Source organism: Erithacus rubecula (genome assembly GCF_903797595.1).
Source record: "Erithacus rubecula genome assembly, chromosome: 1".
NCBI lineage: Eukaryota > Metazoa > Chordata > Aves > Passeriformes > Muscicapidae > Erithacus > Erithacus rubecula.
Window position 1 is genome coordinate 47975288 of NC_136658.1, and position 22752 is coordinate 47998039.

The 22752-nt window shown below is 39.5% G+C and overlaps 1 protein-coding gene across 2 annotated transcripts in view; it reads right to left on the reverse strand.

The window, feature by feature from the left end:
• Nucleotides 1-219: 219 nt before the first annotated feature.
• HS6ST3 (heparan sulfate 6-O-sulfotransferase 3) overlaps nucleotides 220-22752 on the reverse strand; it is a 268609-nt gene continuing 246076 nt past the window's right edge. For both annotated transcript variants that reach the window (XM_079306959.1, XM_079306958.1), the window contains one exon: nucleotides 220-5892. In XM_079306959.1, coding sequence (XP_079163085.1) covers nucleotides 5187-5892 — 706 coding nt within the window. In that variant the 3' untranslated portion in view covers nucleotides 220-5186. The remainder of the gene's footprint in view (nucleotides 5893-22752) is intronic.

Below are 22752 nucleotides of genomic sequence, written 5' to 3' on the forward strand. Positions count from 1 at the left end.
AAGCTTTGGTATTGGACCCTAACATAATTGAATAATAAGTTATAGCAATATGATTTTCCTCCATGTACATTTTCATAAAAACACACTGTAGATTTTTACTATGACTTGAAATGTTTTCAGTCATTTTTATGGCTATGTAGATAAGATAGAATCTTTAGTGTTTCAAAAACACAATCAATGTTTATTTGTTCTCATAAGTAATTCATGGACCCAACAATATTCAACAAAACTTCATTTTTAACAGATCTCTTAATGAGCATCATTTTACAGAAAATCACCAACAAATAAATATATGAAAACAATTGCTTTTGACATCACAATGGTTAAATACATTAAATAATTCATTAAATTGTGCTTTACATCAATGAAAACCCCTAGGTCTACAAACTATCTTTTAAATGGGAATGGAAGTATATATGATTACTCACAATACAACCTCTCAGTAGCAGAATTCACAAACATTATTGCACATAAACAGAAGGAAAATTCCTAAAGAATAAAATACTTTACAGCCTAGTAATTTATTCTTTCATCTTAAATATGGCAATTGATGGGTTTTCTTTATATTTTTCTTCTCTTCCAACATTTATTTGAAATCACAGAGCTAGTGATACGTCCAAGAAAAAAGCCAAGTGCATTGCAGGCTATGGAACCCATTTCCCTTCACAAAATGTAGACAACAGAAGTATTACAGAAACTAAACTGAAAGAAGTGTTACAGTGAAAATTAGGTACCTTTTTTGAGTGTGGGTTTTTGGTTTTTTTGCTCACTCATAGGGAGGATACAGCCATCAACTCCAGCTGAATGACTTTATTGTGATTGTTTGTCCTGTACATATTCCACTCCAGTCTGGAAACAAAGATAATCCTCATCCCAGACAAAAAAAAAAAAAAAAAAAAAAAAAAAAAGAAAAAAGAAAAAAAAAAAAGAATTCCATATGTATCAGGAAAACAGCAACAGAGGGAAGAAAAAGTGATATATGTGCTCATAACTGATACAAGAGTACAGGTGGGAAACAAGATCCCACTAGGGCAGAAGGAAGCATGTGCTAACAAGAGGACCAACTTAAGAAACCTCCTGATTTAGTCATGGATGTCAAATCCAAAACATCTCCAGACAGAAGGTGATATGATGCACCATTTGATTTAATGAGTATGATACAGTTATGAAGTGTGGCTCTGGATCTGACTTCTGTCACTTTTTTGTTCGGTATTTCTGTTTTTAGTGAACAGCAAGTAACTGCTGCATATTGGGCAGAATCCCTAGCAAGGCTGTGACAGCCTCACTGTTATCACAACAGCAGCGGAAAATACCCAGCATCAGAAACAGTGGGCTTCTTCTTTCTTGATGGTGAAAAAGGTTTTTACTGTCAGCACTGATGAGTGGGGAAGAGAGGACAAATTTTCATTCCTTAATAAGGCCATAAGGCCAAAGATGAGTGCTTGGATTAGACATCAAATTATCAGGACCAAGTTCTAATGACACTGCATGTTTCTCTGTCTACTCCAAGCCTGCAGTGAATTATAACTGGAAAAGGCAGTGCTGGGAATGTGATGGGAGAGATTAACAAGTACATCTCTATTACAAAAGGATGAGATTTGTTCCAGCATCACAGTAGCAGAAGCCAAATTGCCTTGTTTAAGCAACAAAATAATGCCAGGAAGATGGACAGAAATCCTATAGCATTGTTGCTCATGAGGCTTTAGAAAGAAACACACTTCTCCCTGATATTATGTGGGCCAGTGTAATTTTGGTAAAGTTTATGCTGTCAGAGCAATGAAAACCTGGAATAATAATAGAGATATGAAGCAGGACCTTTCTTTTGCTTTTGCATTACATTATTTCAGGCACAGTGCCCAGGAGGAAAAAAGCTGCAGGCCTGTGTCTTAGAAGTAGCCTGAAGGTGTTTCCAAACTGTTTTATTTGTCATGTGTAAGGAAACTGCTAAGAAAAACAGGACTGTTGGTGCAGTGAGTTTGCTGGATCTGCAGCTGGTGCTGGGGAAGGAGGTGCCAGGTTCTTCAGTCCCAGGGCTCTGGGCAAGGTCTTAGTTGTTAACTGCCCACCCCTCCCAAAAAAACCCCAAAACAACAAAAGCAGCAAAGCTGCTCCTGCACAACCAGGGCTCTTACACAGGCTCCAGAGGGAAAAAAAATATCCACCAAACCAGCTTCAATTTTAAGGAAATCCATTAAGGCAAATCCCATTAACATAGATGCCACAGCACATTAACAGCTCTTCAGGACCCTAATCTTGACTCCTGGGAAATGACTGATGAAAAAGGTTAGGCATCCAATTGAGATGTTGCCAAACTATTCAAGCTAATGTAAACCACCTAAAACCAGCTTCGATTTTCCTCATTAGGCTTTGTTTTGTATGACGCAGAAGGAACAGTCTGGAGACCAGTTGGTGTGCTTAGACAGCTGAAACTGATACTCACAGTCACTGGTGAGGCTCTAGGGAAGTATTTCTGAGCACTGCCTCCTCTCCCTTGAAAAGAAAACACTGCATTTGCTAAATGAAAAATGCTGTCCCAGTTACTGTGAGCAGCATGGAGAGGTGGATGGCTGAGCAAAGAGGTATGTGAGGAAGGGACAGCTTTTTTTTGCATTTAGGAGGAAGAGGAAAGGATGCCCTACAGAACAAAAGATGAGTTGGAATTTATCTTACATCCTTGCTTACCTTGCTTCTTAATGTGAATTTGGCCTTGCATCTTTCCTTCCACATGGCTGGCTTCTCCCCTGCCCCTCAGGGTCTCCCCAGCATCCTGAGCTCCCTGTGCTCATGGAAGCAAGAAGTACACCTGCAAATCCTGGAGACTGAGCATCGGGTGCCAAAAGCATCCTTCCCCTCTTGTGCTGTGTGGTCTCCAGCAAGATGTGGCAATGGGAGCAGGAATGGGGAGATGCAACAGTTCCCATCATCCCTGTGTCACTGACCAGGAAGCTCCTTCCCTCCACAGGCCAGCCCAGCCTAAAGCCCTGGTGGCAGCAGCTAGGATGTCAGATCTCTGTGAATTACCTGCACTGTGCTAAAGGTGCAGTAGTGCCAGTGAGCCTTAGCTCTTCATGGACTCGCTGTCCTGCAGCCAGGACACCCAGAGTGAGCTTCAGTCCCCAGCTGCAAATATTTCAACTGAAGTCTTGGGAGGTTGGTGTCCATACGTGAACGAGGTGTCTGAGCCTCTTCCATGTGATGGGGATCCAAGCAGCACCATCCAGGAGCCCAGGTGCTCATTCTTCCTTAAGGCAGACATCCTATGCTCAAACAGGCGGACAACAATCTTCCTTTTCCCTTCTGAATGCAGAGGTGGGAGAAGATGCACATGAACCAAGAGTGGAAAAGGTATTAGAGACCAAAACCCACCACTACTCACCCCAAAGTAACGCATTGACAATCAGACGTAAAGCAGCATCTTGTTAATGAACTACATTGATAATGAGGCATCATCCTGGTAGCCCTCTACACTTCTCAATGCTATTATGATATTTCATGTTCAATGTTTTATTGTATGCATTGACTCTCAGCAGGATCATTAGATTGTATTTTTGATATTCTGCATAGATAAGTAGCAATAGCATTGTCAGAAGAGAAGAAGATACAGCATGCACCAAAAAAACAATCCAACTTGTAAATGAAGGGACAAATTTTCAAACTGAGCCTCTTTTTTCTGTAACAGGTTATTTTTTCAACCAACTCGATAGAAACCTTGAATTTTGAAAACAAGCGAGAAATGTGTATCCACACCAGGTACTCCAATACTTCTAATTAGCAAATCTGTAAGGTAAAAGCCATTTGTGCATGCAATAATATACTTTCAGCATCTTGATTTAGCAGCCACATTGAGGCACTTAGAGAAATTTCCTCCTAATGCTTTACATTTATGCCAGAAGAAGAAGGAAAAAAACTCTCTCAGAAGATCTATTGTGCACAGGACCCTCTTTTTAAAATTTCACTATTACAAATGGAACAACATAAAATCTTGGAAAAAACAGATTCAGTTTAGCCACAATAATGGAACACATGGAGGAAGAACCCATTAAATCTTTTTCTAGACAAGGAAGAAAAACAGATACAGATCTCTCATCATGAAAACAATAAATTTACAAAGAATCCTCATATAGAGTAATAAATATCAAGACTTTCTACATATCCATTATGTATCCAACAAAAATGAAAGCTGATTTTTTTTCTAGCCACTACTGTAGTTAGAGAGAAAACCAATTTAAACTGTATGCACTCAGCATCAATGTATTTTAACAGACAATATAATAAACTTGCCCACCTTCACAATGTATCTCCAGGCTTTTACAACAAATCTGGAAAATGTCGCACTAATATTTAAACTTTTCCTTCTCTCTCTTTTCTGTTCCCTGGAGTTTGCTTGACCCCTTTTGTGAATGTGAAGGCAGATTTCATTGCCCCCAGCCAGATAATCTCTGTGATGTGTGCTCAGCTGCCATGTGGACCTCATTTCTCAAAGCTTGCCTTTACCACACACATTCAGGAAGATGGCTCCTACCTGGCTGGGCTCGGTACTCTCAACATCTGCAGGGAAATAAGCCAACCTCTTCACCACCTCACCTATAATGGATCTCTGACTGCTGGCCTTCGGAACAGAGCAAGAAGTGACTCTATGCAACACCTCCTATGTCATTTTTAACCACCTCATCAAATTCTTCCCTTCATCAAAACACAGCATGGAGAAGTTTGAAGGAGTTTGAATGTATGCACATTCTCCATTTCATTCTCTAGAAAGTTATGCACTACAGTTGCAATGAACAATACGAAATAAACCAGCTCTCACGTCACAAAGGAACCAAGCCAGGTATTTTTCCCCAATTTATCATTCATGTCTGCACAAGTTTCTGTAGCTCAGATTGTACAGGGTACATCTGTTAATGCAAATAATCACTCTCTTCAACACATCCTCATAGCTTAGGCCTTTGAAGGAAGTCCTTTCTGACAGGAATCTTGTTCTACTGCCATTTAATAACATTAATCAATACTATTGAGAAGAAAATACATTCTCACTGGCAGAAACCAAGAAAAACCGAGACAAGGAGGGGGAGTTGTCAGACGAGGTCTCATTTACTAAAGCAGTAGGTCTCCCTTGGCTAATTCCCAGGTAGACATGTTGCACAAACAATCTGATCCTCTCATTGGCTAGGCAAGGTGGAGGAGCATCACCACCTTGCAACCTGACTATTATAATCTTCAGTAACAGCTATTTCTGCTGCCTCTTCCCTTGGCCACTGGTGAGCTCTCTGCTCCCGCAGCAGCCGCCGCTCCTCTCGCCTCTTTAGCCGGTTCTTCTGGTGCTCCTCTTGCTTGGAGAACTGGAAGCGCTGCAGGAACAGGTCCTTAGCGTACTCATAGAGCTGCACGTCCAAGAAGTTCAGCTCCTCTATCCTTTGCCGCACATCCTCGCCGATGTCCACGTTGGAGGCCCGGGTAACGTTGAACTGGGTGAATGGGGAGATGAATTTCAGGTTGAATGTCCTCTCAAAGAGATACTGTGTTTTCCTCTGAAATTCTGTCAGGCCGAAGAAGGCCATGTTTTTCAGGTTGCTCTTGGCGCTTTGGAGCAGGATCATGTTTCTCTCGCTCTCGTTCATGAAAGTCAGGTTGTAGCAGCCCACCAGGCTGAGGTCTGCCAGCATGCGCACCTGGCGGTTGCTGGCCAGGTTGTAGCTGCAATCCATGAATTCCTGTAAGCTGACTCCAGACCAGTCGTCTCCTTCGTAGCAGGTGGGCAGCTCGTCCGGCGTGGGGCTCCTGCCGTCGCACATGTGCAGGGAGGTTTTCCACGTCGCGCCCCTCTGGACGTGCTTCCATTCACTCAAGTACCGTGACACTGGGTCCCTCAGCATGGTGATGTAATAGAAATTCCTGAAACATATAATTAAACACAGTTTTAAGATTGCAGCAGATTATCCTGTCTATTCTCTGATAAAGCTTTTACCCAACACTGGCACCACACCCTTCACTTTCTCCAGTGCAATGTAGGCACTTCAGGTGACTCTTTCTGAGACAGTAAAATCTTCATAAATACTGTGAATAAAATACAAGGTAAATTGAGAGAGAGAGAGAGATATGAAAGGAAATAAGCGGTTATCAGAGAAACAGAATTACTTTGACCTATCAAGTGTTCAGTGATAGCTACTTTATATAGAAACCAATTAACTGAAGTGTGTTCCCCTCCACATTGAAGTATTAACCACCAGCAATATCAGAAGCTGGGTGAAAAGTGATTGAAATAATTCTGACACTTCTCTTCTGGACTGAGACACACACATCTCACAAGATGCACAGGATCATAATCCCTACAGCACTTGGGCACAACCTAAGAAAAGCATAAGCAGTTTCATGTGGATGATGCAAGTGCTGAAAAATAACACCATATGGAAGATTGCCATGGGCCCCCTGCTTAAGAAAAACCCTATCATTAAGTGAGTTGGAGTGAAGATAATAAGAGACCAAAATCCATTCATATGACTTAATTTTAGACAAGTGCTTTATTGAAATTAGTTATAATCATGTAGTACAAAAGCATTTGTTGGTGCAAAGATTATTATTATTCAACCTCACCAGTCAGGAATACAAAAGAAACACCAAGATATATTGATTTGAAATAGAGAAAATAAATACAGAACTCACATTGTCAGTTCATCTTTTTGCTATTAAATTCCGTTTGTATGTCTTGTGGCAATCTGAAAGGGACTGCAATTAAATATACGTCAAGGAGGCTTTCACACATTGAGGGGTTTTTTTTACTGAGGGATGTTTTACTCAGTAATAACTCATCTGAATTATAAGGTGATATCATAAACATAAAGCAAAACTGAAATACTTATGATTTCTCTCAGCTAGAATAACCAGAAGAAGATTCATGACTAAAATTAACACATGATCTGGTACAAAAATAGGCTCGTGAGTTTGCGTGACTCATCTTACTGCAAACTACACATTAATAAATCATGAGCCCTAGGATTTCTTAAGAGAAGTCTGGTCTCAGTACTTTTTCTTCAGCCTGGAGAAAGATGAAGAGAGTAAGCAGGAAGCAGAGAAGGATGAAGGAAGTAAACAGGAAGCAAGCTTGCTGAAGACAAGCTACCCTGTGAACAAAGCAACATTTTGGGAGCATCATCTCATACAAGAGCCAACTCCAGAAAAATGAAATATCGCAAAATTTTTAACCCCCTCCAAGACAATTATTTTGCTTTTTCAGGTATCACACACTTCCTGCCATTAAAGAATCACCATCTCCATGATCCTTAGGTTAACCATAAAAATATTTATTTCACCACATACTGCTAAATATGCAGATCTATTTCCCAGTGCAGGCAAAGCAAAAGCTGAATGCTTCATTCTTATTCATTCTGCATTTTCCGCCTATAGGACCTATAATGTCTTTTCCAGAATAAGGTTATGAGACCAAACTATGGATAATGCTCTACTTCAGGGTAATTTCCTGAGCTACTATGTAATGGAAACAGCTGTTTCAAGACTTATTCCACAGCAGAAGCTTGACACCAGTAAAGGAAGGATTTAAACAAGGGAGTGTCATGGCTGTATTTTCACTATCACTTGATCTAAAAGCCAAAATTTCTGTCAGCATCAGATGATACTTTGAAGGATGATATTTCCAGAACCACTTGGAGCTTGGGTCTTCTGACTGCTCACATATGGCCAAACTGCACATCAACTGTTTTGGTTCCCTTCAGTTACACTGTGTAAGTACACAGCTCACATCAATAGGGAACTCAAGAACCACACAACCCTAGCAAATAGACAGGTATTTCTAAAACATCTCTTCTTCCAATCGGGAAGTACCAGAAATCCTCCTGTGTGCTCTGCAGGATAGTTCCACATGAAAAAGCAGTCTTTGAACACTTCAGGCATAGCTTTCTCTTCTGAGATTGGATGTTCATCTCGCCTTGCCTCTACACTGCATATATGAGAGCACATTAAGAACTTCTTTCCATTTTACAGGGAAATAAGGGGACACATTTCATAAGTGCTGTGCAGATAAAACAGCCCAACTCTCAAACACCCATCAACTCTGAGCATAAGAAGCTGTTGTTGAAACATCCAGCAGGCACTGATGGATGAACCAAAAATGGCTGAAACTCCAAGGGAGGAGAGATGAAAAAAAGTGGACAAAGACTCAGAGGCAATAGCAAACATCTACATTAACAAATATGGGATGTTGGCTTAGTCCTTGTATTGCTGCACCTTCTCTCTTCAGGTAACTTTGGATGTTAATATGTGGTAACAGACAGATTTTGAAGTTGCTCTTGACAGTTATTTATACCTCTAATAATAGTTCTGTCTTTCCTCACTCATCTCCAGCAGTCCTAGTCAGGTATGACTCAGAGCAACAATTAACAAAAACACCTCCTTTGCATCAATCATTTCCATTTCATCCCTGGGTATGTAAATGTGTTTGATGTGCAATAAACAGGAATACAAAGCAAATGCATGGAAATGAGAACAGCACATCTTTGTATAACATCTGCAGCTTTCCTTCTGCATACCAGGTGAGAAACTTTGCCAGCCTGCTGCTGCTCCTCCTTGTGACTTCCAGACTTCTGCAGCTGTTTTCACTACCCAGATAAATCTGGGTTTAAATCTGCAGCTTCCAGAGAGTCGCCTTCTTGTGTTATCCACATAATGGCTTCTTCATCTGGCAGACAACCTTTAACAGCAGCTTGACACACATTTAGTTTCTGAGGGGCTGGTAACTTGTGTCACATTCATAGTTTACAGCCCTCTGGTTAAACTTCTGGCTGTGACCCCCTGTCACCCTTTTTAATCAGTTTGAGGTTGGAAGACCTTAAGATTCCTTCCACCTAATCCAGGACACTGTCCAGATGACATTGTTACATGCTACTCCTGGACTGGAGGGACGCTGCACTGAAGTTGTGCACAAAGTTTTCTTTCAGGGAAAAGGGTGTCACATCTCTGGAATAATGATATAAGTAAACACATGAAGGCCATGAACATTCGTTTCATTTGTAAAATTATATAAATCATAAAATTATCTTAGGAAATTGTTTTCAAATTGCTTTCAAATGTTGATGTTTATGAAATAATTATAGAAGCATTTTGGAGCCCTCAGTGCCTCATATACAAGCATTCAATCACACTGGGAATAGCCAAAGAAACAGCTCATAATAAAGACAAGAAGCAAGTTAAAAATACAAGACAGGATATGGCCTTTCCTCAGAGCTCAGCAAATAGCATAAATTTGGCTAAATACTGAATATGCTTGAGCCACTCTGAATACAGATGTGCACTTGTTCTCATTGGTGTAAATGACCCACCAATGCTCACACTTACAGCTGTGCTGGGCTCCATGGCTACCCACTTGGGAAATACTGAGCAAAGAATTAAGTAATGACTTCTGTTACCCTGTTTGTCAAAGCAAACTCATCACAGATTTCTTGGCTTCATTTTAATGGACTCCCATCTTTAATTACTGAAACTACTGCCACAGACACCCTCAGTGCTTAAAGGCCAGCCAAAAAGAATATGCTGGCATGCCAGGGAGAAGATATTTTACAGAAAATATTCCAAATTAATTAAGACCCATACAAGTAGTATCTATAGAATGTATTTATGCAATCAATATCTAAAACAGCTATATCATATCTATATCAGCATGTGTATGTGTAAAAATTCACCCTGAAATCTGGCCATAACCTGTGTTTGTCAATTATAGACGATAGTAGAAAAATGATAGTGGATGCACAAGTTGTGTGCTTGCCAATGTGTCTTGTGACTGTCTCTATAAACACATGGACATGCAATAACAGTCTAGATTTCATTTCAAACACCAGCCCACTAGTTGCAGTGTTAGCTTCTCTTGAAAGAAAACTTTATGCACTTTCCCAGATTAAGCAATCTTCTTTTGAGCATGATGTGCTGAAACTAATGGATTATTGAAGTTGTCACTATGGGGTAGTTGATTTTTTGGACAAGCAATGGTCACAGGAAGGGCCTGATGATCCATGCAAGGACTCAAACAAGTACCAGTGTGAAGTGTGGGCTGCACATTACTATTTACACTAGAATTATTAAGTGCTTGGTAATTCCTAAGGCTCTAGTCCTACTTGCATGAAATCCAATCTCTTCATTAGCATTAGGCAAATAAAACCTTTAATTAAAAGAACAGATAAAATGAGCTTCTAGTTATAACCTAAGAACATGTATTTCTTCCACATTATAAGGTATTTTAATATAAATACTCTAATCTTACATTAATCCTTCAATAGTATTGCTCCAGTTTAGAAATTAATTTCAGAGGAGCAGAGTCTGCTATAAGCAGAGGTGATCCCCAAACAGGGCATTTTGCCTCTTCTATCACCATGGAACAGATGTCCCAGCTGAGGGAGATTTACTAAATACGTGAAGGATCACTGCACACTGAGAACAGAAACATCCTATAGGGCCTCCTGGGGAAGAAGGATGAATGGCATCTTCATAAAAGGAGAACAGTGTGCTCATGGCAGTGGATGCAGAGACAGAAGAGTATTTGAGCTGGAGTAAAAGAGTCACCAGAGAATATTTGGAAAACACTAGCAGGCAGAAGAAATAAAAACCAAAGTGACTGAAAAAATCCAGGTGCATCATAAAACTATCCACATTTTGGTTCTTCTGGGTAGAAAGGAAAATAAAAGCTCTGGTCAAGTTTATGTCCCAAGTGGAGATAAGAAGCTAGTAGTTTTAATTGTGGAAGTGAGTGTGTTCCTGAGGAAAGGTCTGAAATACCCACCAAAACCATCCTGTCAGCACATTTCTGCTACCAACAGAGGTTGTGGCAAGAAGGCTTAAGAAGGATCAGCATTATGTGAACAAAAGTCTTATACTTCCCAGTTTTATCCTGAAGGCCAGATTATCACAGGCAGTAATAGTTAGCCCACAATCAGTTATCTCTCTTTGGGCAAAGTATCTTCAGTATGGGTAATGGTGAAAGGAAGAGAGTTAACAAATGAAAATAAAAGTATAATGTAGCACACGTACAATAAGGAATAAGAACACACAATAGGAATAATGGGGGAAGGCAGAAAGCAAGGAAACATTGTCAGGCTGATCTGAATTGGTCAAAGTCACCCTAGTGAAATGCAGATGTATCATCTTGAGTCTGTCAGCATTTCTGTGCAGAGTGTCTCTGCATCCATGGTGTGTTTAATTTACAGTTTATCTGTAAATTAAATAACAAGAACAGACTGTATATTTATCCAGAACAATGGCACTGTAACAAAAACCTATGAACAGTGCACTAAATATATGCATGTCCATCTGCCTGCAGGAAACATCATACAGCTTATCCAGCAAGCCAGACAGATAAACCCTAGCTACCCCACAAACTTTTGCAAAGATGATGCAGCAGGAGCACACTGGCTTCTTAAGCTTAGTGTCTGTCACAGGATGCTAGACACCGTGATGGAATGGTTTTCTAAGAAATCCTTTACATAAGTTTGTGACCTTAATACTATTATCTATCCTTTCAGGTTTTCATGGGTTTCTTTACAAGACTATTACTGAAAGAACAGTCACCACATTTAAAATGTGGAGGTTTATCTACTCTTACCACACACATCACCTGCTCAGCATGTAGCAAATGTACGTAATTGGCTGTTTTCTCAGAGGATCTGAGCACTCACCACTTCTGCAGTTTTTATCTGGGATGATGAGCACTTTACTTAAAACAGTGACTGTAATATTGTATAAACACTTATTCCACATTAAAGGAGAACTTAGCAGAGTTAAATAAAATAAAAATAATTTTAAAAATCTTTGATTTTGAGATATAAAACTACAAAATTTCAGATGTCTCATTATTCTTTTTGTCCCATGGCTGTGAATCCAACCAGAATAATAACTTGCCATAGCTTCCTATTTCTGAATTGGCCACAAGTCTCTATTTGTTACTTACCCTTTCCATTACCCCAGTGGCATAAAGAGCAGCTAAATCCATATGACATGCCTGCTCAGAGAAGGGACTGGATGCTGCTTTCAGGGTAGGATATATAATTGCAGTGGTCTGCATATGAGCAATGCATCAGGGCAGGCTCTGACCCCAGCAGGAGCTGCCCAGCACAGGCAGTGGTGTGGGTCTGGCCATGGCAGGGGCCCATCTGGAATGAGCTGCATCCCTTTAGAGGCTCCCTTTGGATCACACTGTGTACCTTGGCCACAGAGGGAGCTTTACTGCTCACCTGGAGGTGTCTATGTTGCATAGGTGTCTCTATCTGCAAGGTGAACCTGCTCTTGGAGCCAGAGGGTCCTGCCTGAAGGGATGCATTCACAGATTGCAAAGTTCAGGCCAACATCAAAAACTAGCCACTATCAACATTTTCTAATGAGGGAGAAATAATCACAGAGAACCTCCATTTCACAACTCTTTGTACCAATAATACATCTACCAGTCATGGTATAATATCTCTATTTAAACACGCTTATAGAGCTAGAACATTCCCCAAACAAAGTTTTAAAGCAAGTTCTGTATTCTTGCATACAAATCTCCAATCCAGCAGTTAGAAGCACAGTCCATTATGATTTTGTGGTCCTTGCTGATGTATCAGTATATCAGTGTGACAGAGGGAGGGCTGGGAGTCAGACAGCTGGGATTGTAATTCTGGTTCTGGAAAGAAAAGGCGGGTGCTTGGGAAGTTATTTGTGATGACACAGACTGTTACAGGCAAGAAAAATGTGGTGATTGGGCACTGGGAAGGACTTAAGAAATGTGAAACCCTGTATTTCCTTGCATGTTAGGAAGAATACCCCTTGTCACCAACTTCAGTTTCTTTTACAGTAATTCACTGCTTTCATCACGAAACTCCCATTTTTTCTGTTTAGATATTGCAAACCCATTTTTCTTTAAAAATATCCTCTAAAATATCAGATTAAATTTGGTATCAATGCCATCAGAAAAGCCTCAGGAAAGCTTTATAGCACTGGGGATTTTTTTGTTTAGTTTTGTTGTTGGTTTTTTTTGTTGTTGTTTTGGGGTTTTTTTTGCACAGTTGTTGATCAGAAGATTTGTGTCCTACACCTGATTAAAGAATGACAGATGACCAGGAGGGTCTTTAGAGACCACTCACTCTTTGACATCAAACAACTTTTAACAGTAGTGATTTAGGGTAATCTAGAGGGGTAGAAGAAAGGGAGTGAACCTTTGGTAGCACAAATGCTATGCACACAACATTAGGAATTTTTCCACCTAAAGAGTCCAATTTTCCTTGATGTGAAGCAAGAACAAATTCAATAATGGCATAGAGCTATGCAAAGATATGAGAAGAATGAGATATTAGGTAAGCTATTTTAACATAGCACTGGTTCATAGATTCATATAATACAGAAAAAATATGAATTTCAAAATCCAGCACTACATCTGTACTGAAAACAATGGTAAAAAACACATATGTGGAGAGTAATTTTGTTTTCTTAAATACTTCAGGACTGAAGACAACTGGCCTCAGACTATACAAAATGACAATTTTCTTTTAAAATGTTGTCTACTTTTAGAGTTGGGACATCTGATTTTGTACTTTTTACAAGTAATGAGTTATGACAATAATAATCACATTCTTGACATATCACATTGCCACATGCCCATCAAAATTATCCCTGAAAATGTATCTTGGGACCTACTGCTGCAAAAGGATAGTGGGAGTGCTGAGAATTTTTTTCTTGACATAGGAGGATATAAATTTGTGAGGACACAGATTTTAATGATGTATTTCAAAGATGTGTCTAAGACATTAGGTGGAGATCAAACAGTGGCCTTTCAGCACCTAAGAAGAGGCCAGTGAGAAGATAAAGCTTTTCACTCTTGTGCATGGTAGGACAATAGTCATAAACCAAAAAAGGTGAGGATTAAAGAAAAACAATTTCCATTATGAGAATAATTAAGCATTGGAAAGTTTTGTCAGCTCTGCATCCTCCACCCCTGGAGATTTTGAAGATCCAGCTGGACAGAGCTCTGAGCAGCCCCATCTTTGCTCAGTGGTGGCCCTGCTCTGAGCAGGGATTGGATTTCTCCTGAAGTCACTTTCCACCCCTGGGGCTCTGGGATTCTGAATGACAGTGGAAAGTCTGCTGTCACCAAATGTACAGTCCTGTCAGACAACACATCAAACAAGAACCAACTCACCAGCTAAATTATCCCCGTTCTCTCTTGTTCTGTCCCAGCCACCCTATGAACAGTACAGAGGATTTTCAATTTCTTTTGAGAGATTTGGGGGTTTTAAAATATTATTTTAACTATAACACTATAGTGTTATAGGGCTATAACACTCCAAATCAGCACACCCTGAATTATTGAGCAACTTCATAAATATTTATTTCAATGACACCTTATTCAATATAGAGTCTCCAGAAATTGGAGAAGACAGTGCAGCTGCTACACATCCCTAATTAAATTAATTCTGTTCACAGGTATCAAGTCTGGATCTTGAGCAGCTCCTAGGTTAATGAAATTATGTAGTTACCCATGGTTTTGATCCCAGTATTTTAAAAAAATGCACATGATCAGCAAATGAATAAGTGTAAGCTATTTGAGCTAATATAGGTTTTTCCTGTGTGTTGCCTTCAGAATTTAGGCAAATTTTCAAACACAAAGCATGAAGTTGGGCATTTTACTCTATATTTAAACATGTAGGTAAGATCAGCCTGGCTGGCAGTGAAGAAAATAGAGAGTAGTATGAGCAGATATGAAGAAATTTGTTGATTTACTTAGGAAAAAAAACTCTCAAGAGACATCACAGTGCCCTACCTACCCTGCCAGCACAGATAACAGCACTCAATTATCTCTTTCCTAAAGCATCCTAGCCCCTTTTGAAATATCCTTTTTATGCCATTGCTCCTACTGAAAATATCTTGTGAAGGTTGCTTCTTACAGTTAGGAACACAAGTCTTATTCCCAGACAAAACCTGGTGTTGGTCTATTTAGATCCAGTTGTTCTTGAGTTAACACTGCAAATACATCAAGGAGATTTATAAATGTAACATCAGAGAAGGAGAAATAGCATTTAGGCTGAAGATCAGAGAGCTCTCAACTTTCAATTTACAAAGCTGAACTACTTTTTATTGCCTCCTCTGATAAGAAAAGTTGTAAATGACCAAACTGCAGTCCCCAAAACCCTTGGGTCATGTTTATATCCCTTCACTGAGCTTTCCAACATCTCAGCTTTTCATGCTAGCTTTTGATAGGGGGCTTACAAAATTAAGGAGCTCCTGAGATTTGTTCCAGGTTTTGATCATATAGCAGTCCTTTCCTGGCATTTGAATTTGCACAACTTCAAATTTCACTATACGTGGCTAGAATTGAGCAAATTTCACACGAGGTTTTAGAGGTGCATTGCACAATAAACATTTCTTACCTCCACTGGCAATGTGTTCTCTGATACACCCTCACATTGCATCTAGGTGTTTTATGGGGTGACATTACTCTGGAAACTCATACTCACTGTGTCATTGGTTCAGATGGTCCCTGCCCATGGCAGCGGGGCTGGAACTTGATGGTCTTTAAGGTCCCTTCCAACCCAAACCATTCTGTGATTCTGTGAATATGAAGACTCCCCATTCTGGCTGGTAAGCACTCAGTTGATAGAAGACAGCTGTTTCTGTCAGCTTGAAACATGCACTTTGCACTACCAAACTTCATTTCCCCTATTTTTATGAAATCCTCAAAGTCGCTACGCAAACTCCATTAACATACTTAAGCTTCTAGTTCCAACATCATTAATGGAAACATGAAATAGGGTCAGAGTTAAGACTAGCCCTGTGGAAATTCATGGATAACTTTCCTTTAAATTCCTTTTTCAGCACATCCTGTTTTGTTACCAGCTTCTTGTTCACCAGAAAATTCTTATGCTCAGCCTCACACTTTCTGCCTTTGCAGATGCTGGTCTATCAAATACCTTATTGAAGGTAAATTTCCATTCTGCCATCAGAGATGGATGCTGGATATTTACATGGCACAGCCCAGAGGCTGGTGGCCCCAGCTTTGGTGCATGTGAGAGCACAGAGGTTGGTTAAAGATGGGGAAATGACAATTTGTTTCAGAGTGAAGTGGTCTGGAATATAAATGTATCGATGAGGCGATTTGATGGAAAAACAAACAAGCTTGATACAAATTGTAAATCATTTCTTGATGAGACAAATCCAACAAAGTTCCCTCCAGTGAATTTTGTTCTTTGCCTAAATTATATCAAGCTCAGTTGTTCTAAGTATTCCTTAAATTGCTCAAAGGAGTGAAGTAGCAAGAACCTTGCTGAAAGAAATACAAATACAAAATGCAATAATAATTCAAACAATGAGAATTGAGTTGTTCTATCAAGCACACGCATAAAACACCTTGTACCTCTTAGAGAAACAGGGTGTGAGCACACACAGGAGGAAATATTCAAAAGCAATAGCTGTGCAGTGTCTTATAAGATTCTTTAAAGATATGCAAGGCAGTTGTGCAGTGAGAATTCAAAATCTTTTGTGGGCAGGACTGGCAAAGGAGGGATGCATTGCTCACACCACCCCCATTCTATCTTGTCACAATTGTGCACAGTTGATTGCTGTGTCTCAAAAGAACTTGGTAAATCTGATGTACATGTGACCTCTCTACTCAAAATTGTTGTTTCTTTTTTCTCTGCCTTTGCTATGCCACTGCACAGAAGGGAACAAGAAACAAGGGGGCATTTGCACTGCTGTCCTACCCATCTCCTCCCTGAGCTGCCCCAGCCCCAGCCCGGGGAGGAAGATCTGAACTTGCCCTTCTCAGGAAGATGTTACAAGTACAGGGGAATCAAGCTAAGGGGATGGCCCACAGCAGAAAGTGGCAGCAGAAAAAAAGATCTGGCCAGGGAAAAGAAAGCTGATGATTGGGGATGAGAGAAGAGCAAACCTGAAAACAGTGCTGCACAAGGGACCTGCAGTTTGAGCTTGTTTTGCCAATATAGCCTTAAAGGGTTACAGAAACCTGTTTGGGAAGAGACCCTCCTGTAGAAGTCTGATACCTACAGTCACTATAGGTAACTGCTCAGCATAACAGGATTCATAAAATATCCCTTATGAACACAGGACAAACCACAAAACCCTCCTCACAAACAGGTGGCAGTCTCTCAGCAGCTGCCAAAAAGGTTGGAGGAAGTCCCTGTTTCAGGAGGAGTCTCTTGGGAGACACTCCTCCAGCTCCAATGAAATGTTGGGGACACACAACTCCTGCCTATTCAGTGACTTGAACAACATAAGGCCTTTCAGAATGGTTCTAAAGGAAAAAAATCCCTGCATACTTTCATGCAGAAATTATGACAGACTTCCTATCACAAGGGTCCTGGATGCCTGCAGGAATACACTTGGTTGGTAAAATTCAAAGAGCCCCTGAAAAAACAAATCAAATGTAGCCAGATCCTTAAATCTTCTGACATTTACATTTCTTCAGTCATATTTTCTTAAGTCTAAAACAAAGCAAAATTAGTTATTTTAAATTCAACTACAATGTTTATTTTCAACCTCTTCCTGTTATTTTGAAGGAGCTGTTGCTATCCATTTTATTGTCTGGCTAGGTTACAATTGCAGCACCAGCATCACCAGTATTCCTTTGTGACTGGCTTCACTGGAAACCAGTTTGTCCCTCCCCAGATGAGCTTTCTCTGATTTCCAGCTAAGAGCTCAGTTGAAGGCACCACTCTTTTCCAAGTCTGGGAAGCTCAGATAAAAGTTCTGTGGGATTTCTCACTGCAATGCATTTTGAATCAGTACAGTAATTCTGCTCAATTAATAAAGTAATTAACAATAAAAAGGGCTCAGTAATTGAAATCCCTTTGAAAGTACACTAATTTATTCTCTCTAAGCTTTGCCTCAAATCTTTATTAATTCTGACGTCAAGTAAAATGACCATAAATTATAAATGATCATCAAAAAATCCAGGCATCACAATCATTTTCTTGTCCCACATGCTGAGTTGTTAAAGCTTCCCATAAGGTAAACAACATGACAACACAGACATAAAAGAATTTCAGGTGATTCTGCTAATGAATACATTATAAGAGCTGTGTTCCCTATTCATACATTGAAACAGTTCATAAAATCTAGGAAAATTACCCAGCTGCAAAACAAAAATGCTGGCTTTTTTTCTCCTAAAATTCCTTTTCTTGTAATGCTGCTGTATGATTTTACCTGTAAGCCAATAAATAAGAAGGTGACTGGGTATTTCAATTGAATACTGACAGGACAGACTGCTGACTTTCCATTTTATGATGAACTTTGTGTTTTCTAAAACACTTCAGAGCATCTGAGCAAACCCAGAAATATTTGGTATGAATATAGAACTCCAAGCAAACCCAGAAATGTTTAGTATTAATAATATAACTCAAATATAAGCAAAATTGCCATTTTTTCCTTTGATCTAATAGGTGTCTTTAAACATAAATATTTGTATAGACATACATATATAAAATTTCCACAAGGGGGCCCTCTAATCTTCCCCAAATCTTTGCAAAAGCTTAACTTGCTTTCCAAAAATTGATGTCATAAAGCTTTTATCTACAGATACTGTGGTATCTTAGGAAAAAAGGCTTTTTACCAACTAGAAGTGACTTTGTGATAGAATTTCATACAACAAAAACTGTAGCTTGAAAGGGAATCAGTTTTTATGCACAACTCCCACTATATACTTGGCATGCAAAGGACTCTGATTAAGCTTTTCCAAGTTCACTACTTGCAATACCCAGCCAAAATGAGACCTTTTACACACACAGAGAGCACACAGAGCCAGCTCACACTGCCATGGAGAGGCAGCCTCCAGAATGCAGCCTGGTTCTGTTTATGTTGTAATTTGTAGGCAAAGCCCAAAGTGAGTGACCATGAGTGATTTCAGCCCTGTAACAATGTACAGGTCCACAGTTAAGGTAAAATGGTATTAAAGTTATTTGCATTGTCCTCTCAACTCCCTGCAGATATGAAAAACAAATCTTGTTATCTGCTTTAAAATTCTGAATGTCTCACAGACACAGCAGTAGTAGTCCTCATCTTCTTAACTGTAGCTCTGTGATGTTTTTATTATTTACCATACCTTTGACCTTGGAATACCTGGAAGAAATGGAACCATCTCCTTCTTCTGACCTCAAATCTTAATTAATCAGGCTTATTCACACATTCCAGGCTGTGGACTACTCTACACTACCATCAGTTGTGGATGTTATGCTCTGAGAAAGAAGCTAATAAGAAATAAAGAATCTAGACTTCTAAACAATTTCTATGAAGGATTCTTTACCTTTCAGGAAAACTAGATAGAGAGTGTATTAATTCAGTCCTGTAGATACAGCACAAACCCACCAATCTGCTAAGTCAATCAATTAATCTTTGCATCTTGATCTGCAGCACAAACCTTAAGCAAAATTTCCATGATTTCTCAGTGATAGCACTCTATGATATAGTCATGTTTAACCCATGACACAGTTCAGGCTGCTGCAAAACTTCTGCATTCACATAAAATAAAACACCCAAGGAGCTGGTGGATCTCCATAAGAATATTGGCTCCAGCAAGTCACCATGGATGCCTGTGGCTCTACAACTTTCCTCTGAAATGGCAAATCCTAATCAATGAAGCACATCTGTACAGAGGCAAAAAGGCATTTCCCTTTCCCTTCAGGCCATGCACTGACTACTTGAAGCATGACATTTGATTAGCCTTATTATCTCAACTCATTTATACATAAATGTTTTCAGGGGCCATGAAGCCATCCAGCCTTTATTAAAATCCAGCCACATTCTCTGAACTGATGTTCCCTTCTCTTCCTTCTTCCTTTTTGTCTGTAAAAACAAGGAGAATTTTTTTTTTTTTTTTTAACTGTGGGTTATCATCTCTGCAATATTACTGTTGTCAAATAACCTTCCCCTCATACATTAGTGCAGCAGACTGCTGCCATACCCACTCACATATGCAAATAGGTCAGGCTTTCTAGTTTTTCCCCACAGAAATATTTGACATTGAGACTCAACATGATCTAGCATCTTTCTGAACTAAAGGCCAGGGGAATCGTGTGTGGGACTTCATTTCCAAAAGCATTTCTCATGGAAATTAATGAACATCTGTGCAGATGCTGAATGTGAATTCAGGCACCAGACAAAGCCTACCTGAAACTGAGCTTAAGGTCTAGGAATACCTAATGGTAAGCAGGTTTATCTTTGGATTTCTTCTCTACCCTTTGAAGATCAAGAGTGCTCTTCAGGTCACAAACTTTTCTTGCTCTAAAAGGAGTGGGATGATGACATGGTTATGAAAGCTATTTCAGCATTAACAAGGAGCAAAGTTGCTGATGTGTATCCTAAGTAACACAAAGATTTGAACATGAAACATTCATTAGGATTTCTTTAAAGGCTCTGTAAATTGCTTTCTGTTTCATATGGAGTATTACTGTACAAGTATAGAAGAAATGCAAAGAGGAAAGCAGAATTCAGGTTAAAAATTGTACCATCATGAATATTTTTCTACAGTTTTAATGACTTCCGTATTTCTATCTTTTATCTAACAGAGATTACATTGTCTGGGTCAATCTTATTTGTGATACATATATTGAATATTACATAATTTAACATCAATTAACACCTGTGAATTTTAAAAAGAAATCTTATCAGAGTTGAAAACTGAAGACATGCTATCTTCCTAGAAAAAATAGCTAAAACAAGAAAAGATTGCAAACTAATCTGGTTTTGGGGTTTTTTTTTCTGCTTTGAAGATATTCCTTTTCAATGGGTTTTTTCTAAAACACAATTTTTGTTTATAATTGTATAATTTTTAATATATGACAAAACTGCATATCCCAGTAGTCTCACCAAGTACTGTTTAACACTTGTATCAATGTTCTCCCTCTAGGGGTAGAAGCCACTGTATGTTCAGGCTAAAGAACTGCCTTGCCTGGATGAAAAGGAAGTTTGCATGCACATAGACCTTTATTCATGACACTTTCGTTTGCTCCATGGCTTTAATAAAGACAGCAGCATAAAGTATTCTCATACAAACTACAACTCTAAAAATAACTCACTTCAGACATTTTTTCTTGTTGTTTCCAGTTACACTGCTTTTACCACAAGGAACAATAATTAGTACAGGCAGGGTTTTATCATTGAAAACCCACATTTCCTAGCTTCTCTCTCATTCTTTGGCACTGCTTTGTTTCTTTTTTCCTCTATTTCTGCTCTCCCCTTCCCCTCATTGTTTGTGTCCTCACACAGCAGCAGCACAACTTTATGCCTGCTGGAGCTGCAGAGGAAACAGAGCATTTCCATGTTCCACAGACTTGGGCTGACACAGAGGAAATTCAGCCTTCTCTTAGCTGAGCAAAGCCCATTTGCTCCTGCCCCAGGTTTCTCTATAGTTTCTCTATGCAGGGAGCTGGCTGCAGGGAAAATATGAGTGGGAGTGGGATGGTGTCACTCAGAGCCCTTGGCAGCACAGAGCTGTGGTGCTGCATGTTGGGGTGGGCACAGGGTCTGTGCAGCTGGCTCAGGAGGGCAGGTTGAAGGCTGGAGCTCTCACCTGGAGCTGTGTTGGGTTAGGTATGTGGCTGCTTCCCCACAGAGCACTTTTACCGTGCTGCCCTCATCTGTGCCCTTCCTCCACAAGCAAACTTTTAAAATTGAATTTTATTAATTTTAGCTCATTGAAACTGGAACCTCATCCTTGCATCCCAGGCACACACACTCTCTGAGGGCTCAGCTTAGATCCCTGTGCATTAGGTATATTACTGCTAGTTCAGGCTTTCTTAACAAATCCGAGAGCCAAAAATTATTTTGAAAACCTTGGTATGCAGTCTTCTCCCTTCTGCAGGTTTACCCCTGTTATTTAGAGTTATATATTGGCATAACCCTATCATTCAGCATATGCCATGTGGCATTCATGTAACTTTCAATGCCAGAAATCCTAGGGCAGATATAATATTATAGTATTGCAATTGGACTTTGTTATTTTAACTTAGCTTTGCTTCCTAAAAAGGCTTTAACACAATCATGTTCTATAAAAACAGCAGAATTAAAAATTAAAAATTCATATTAAAAAGGAGTTGAAGAAGCTACTTGACATGGCAGATAAATCTACCAACAGCTATTAGGTACAGAGAAATCTCCAGTAAGCAAGAAATTCTCAAGCCATGAATTTTTCAACCAGGGGAGGATATTCCAGGGATATCATCATTATATGCTTGCCTTGATATTGCCTTTCTTGGACTCTCCATTTTTGGAGGCAAGGTGTTAGATTAGAGGGACCTTTGGTCTGACTCAGCTTAGCCATCCCAAGCCACCCACATAATCATACTTTTTTCCCCCTGACATTGATGAGAGAAATATCTCATGTTGATGAGTTATAGCAAAAAAAAAAAAAAAAAAAAAAAAAAAAGTTTTAAAATCTGTACTGTTTTAGTCATATGCATAAGGAAGAATCTGGATGTCATGCTTGCCATAGAAAATGTTCTCTCACCTTCAATAAGAAATCTGTTTTCTGTTTTCTTAAAAATGGATGTGGGTGTTACAAATGGCAGTTTTTTACTGCTTTTTAAAATGAACACTTTCCATTCATTTAAGAAGAGACTTTCAGAAAATATATTATTACCAAGGGTTGGTAGGAGGCAACATCAAACAGCGCGTCAGCTCTGAAAGAGAAATGAACCATGGAAACAGACAATGCAGGAGCTGACTGCTGGGGCTCAGCACAGAGGACAGGAGCATCCCATGCAGGCCAGGGCACAGAAT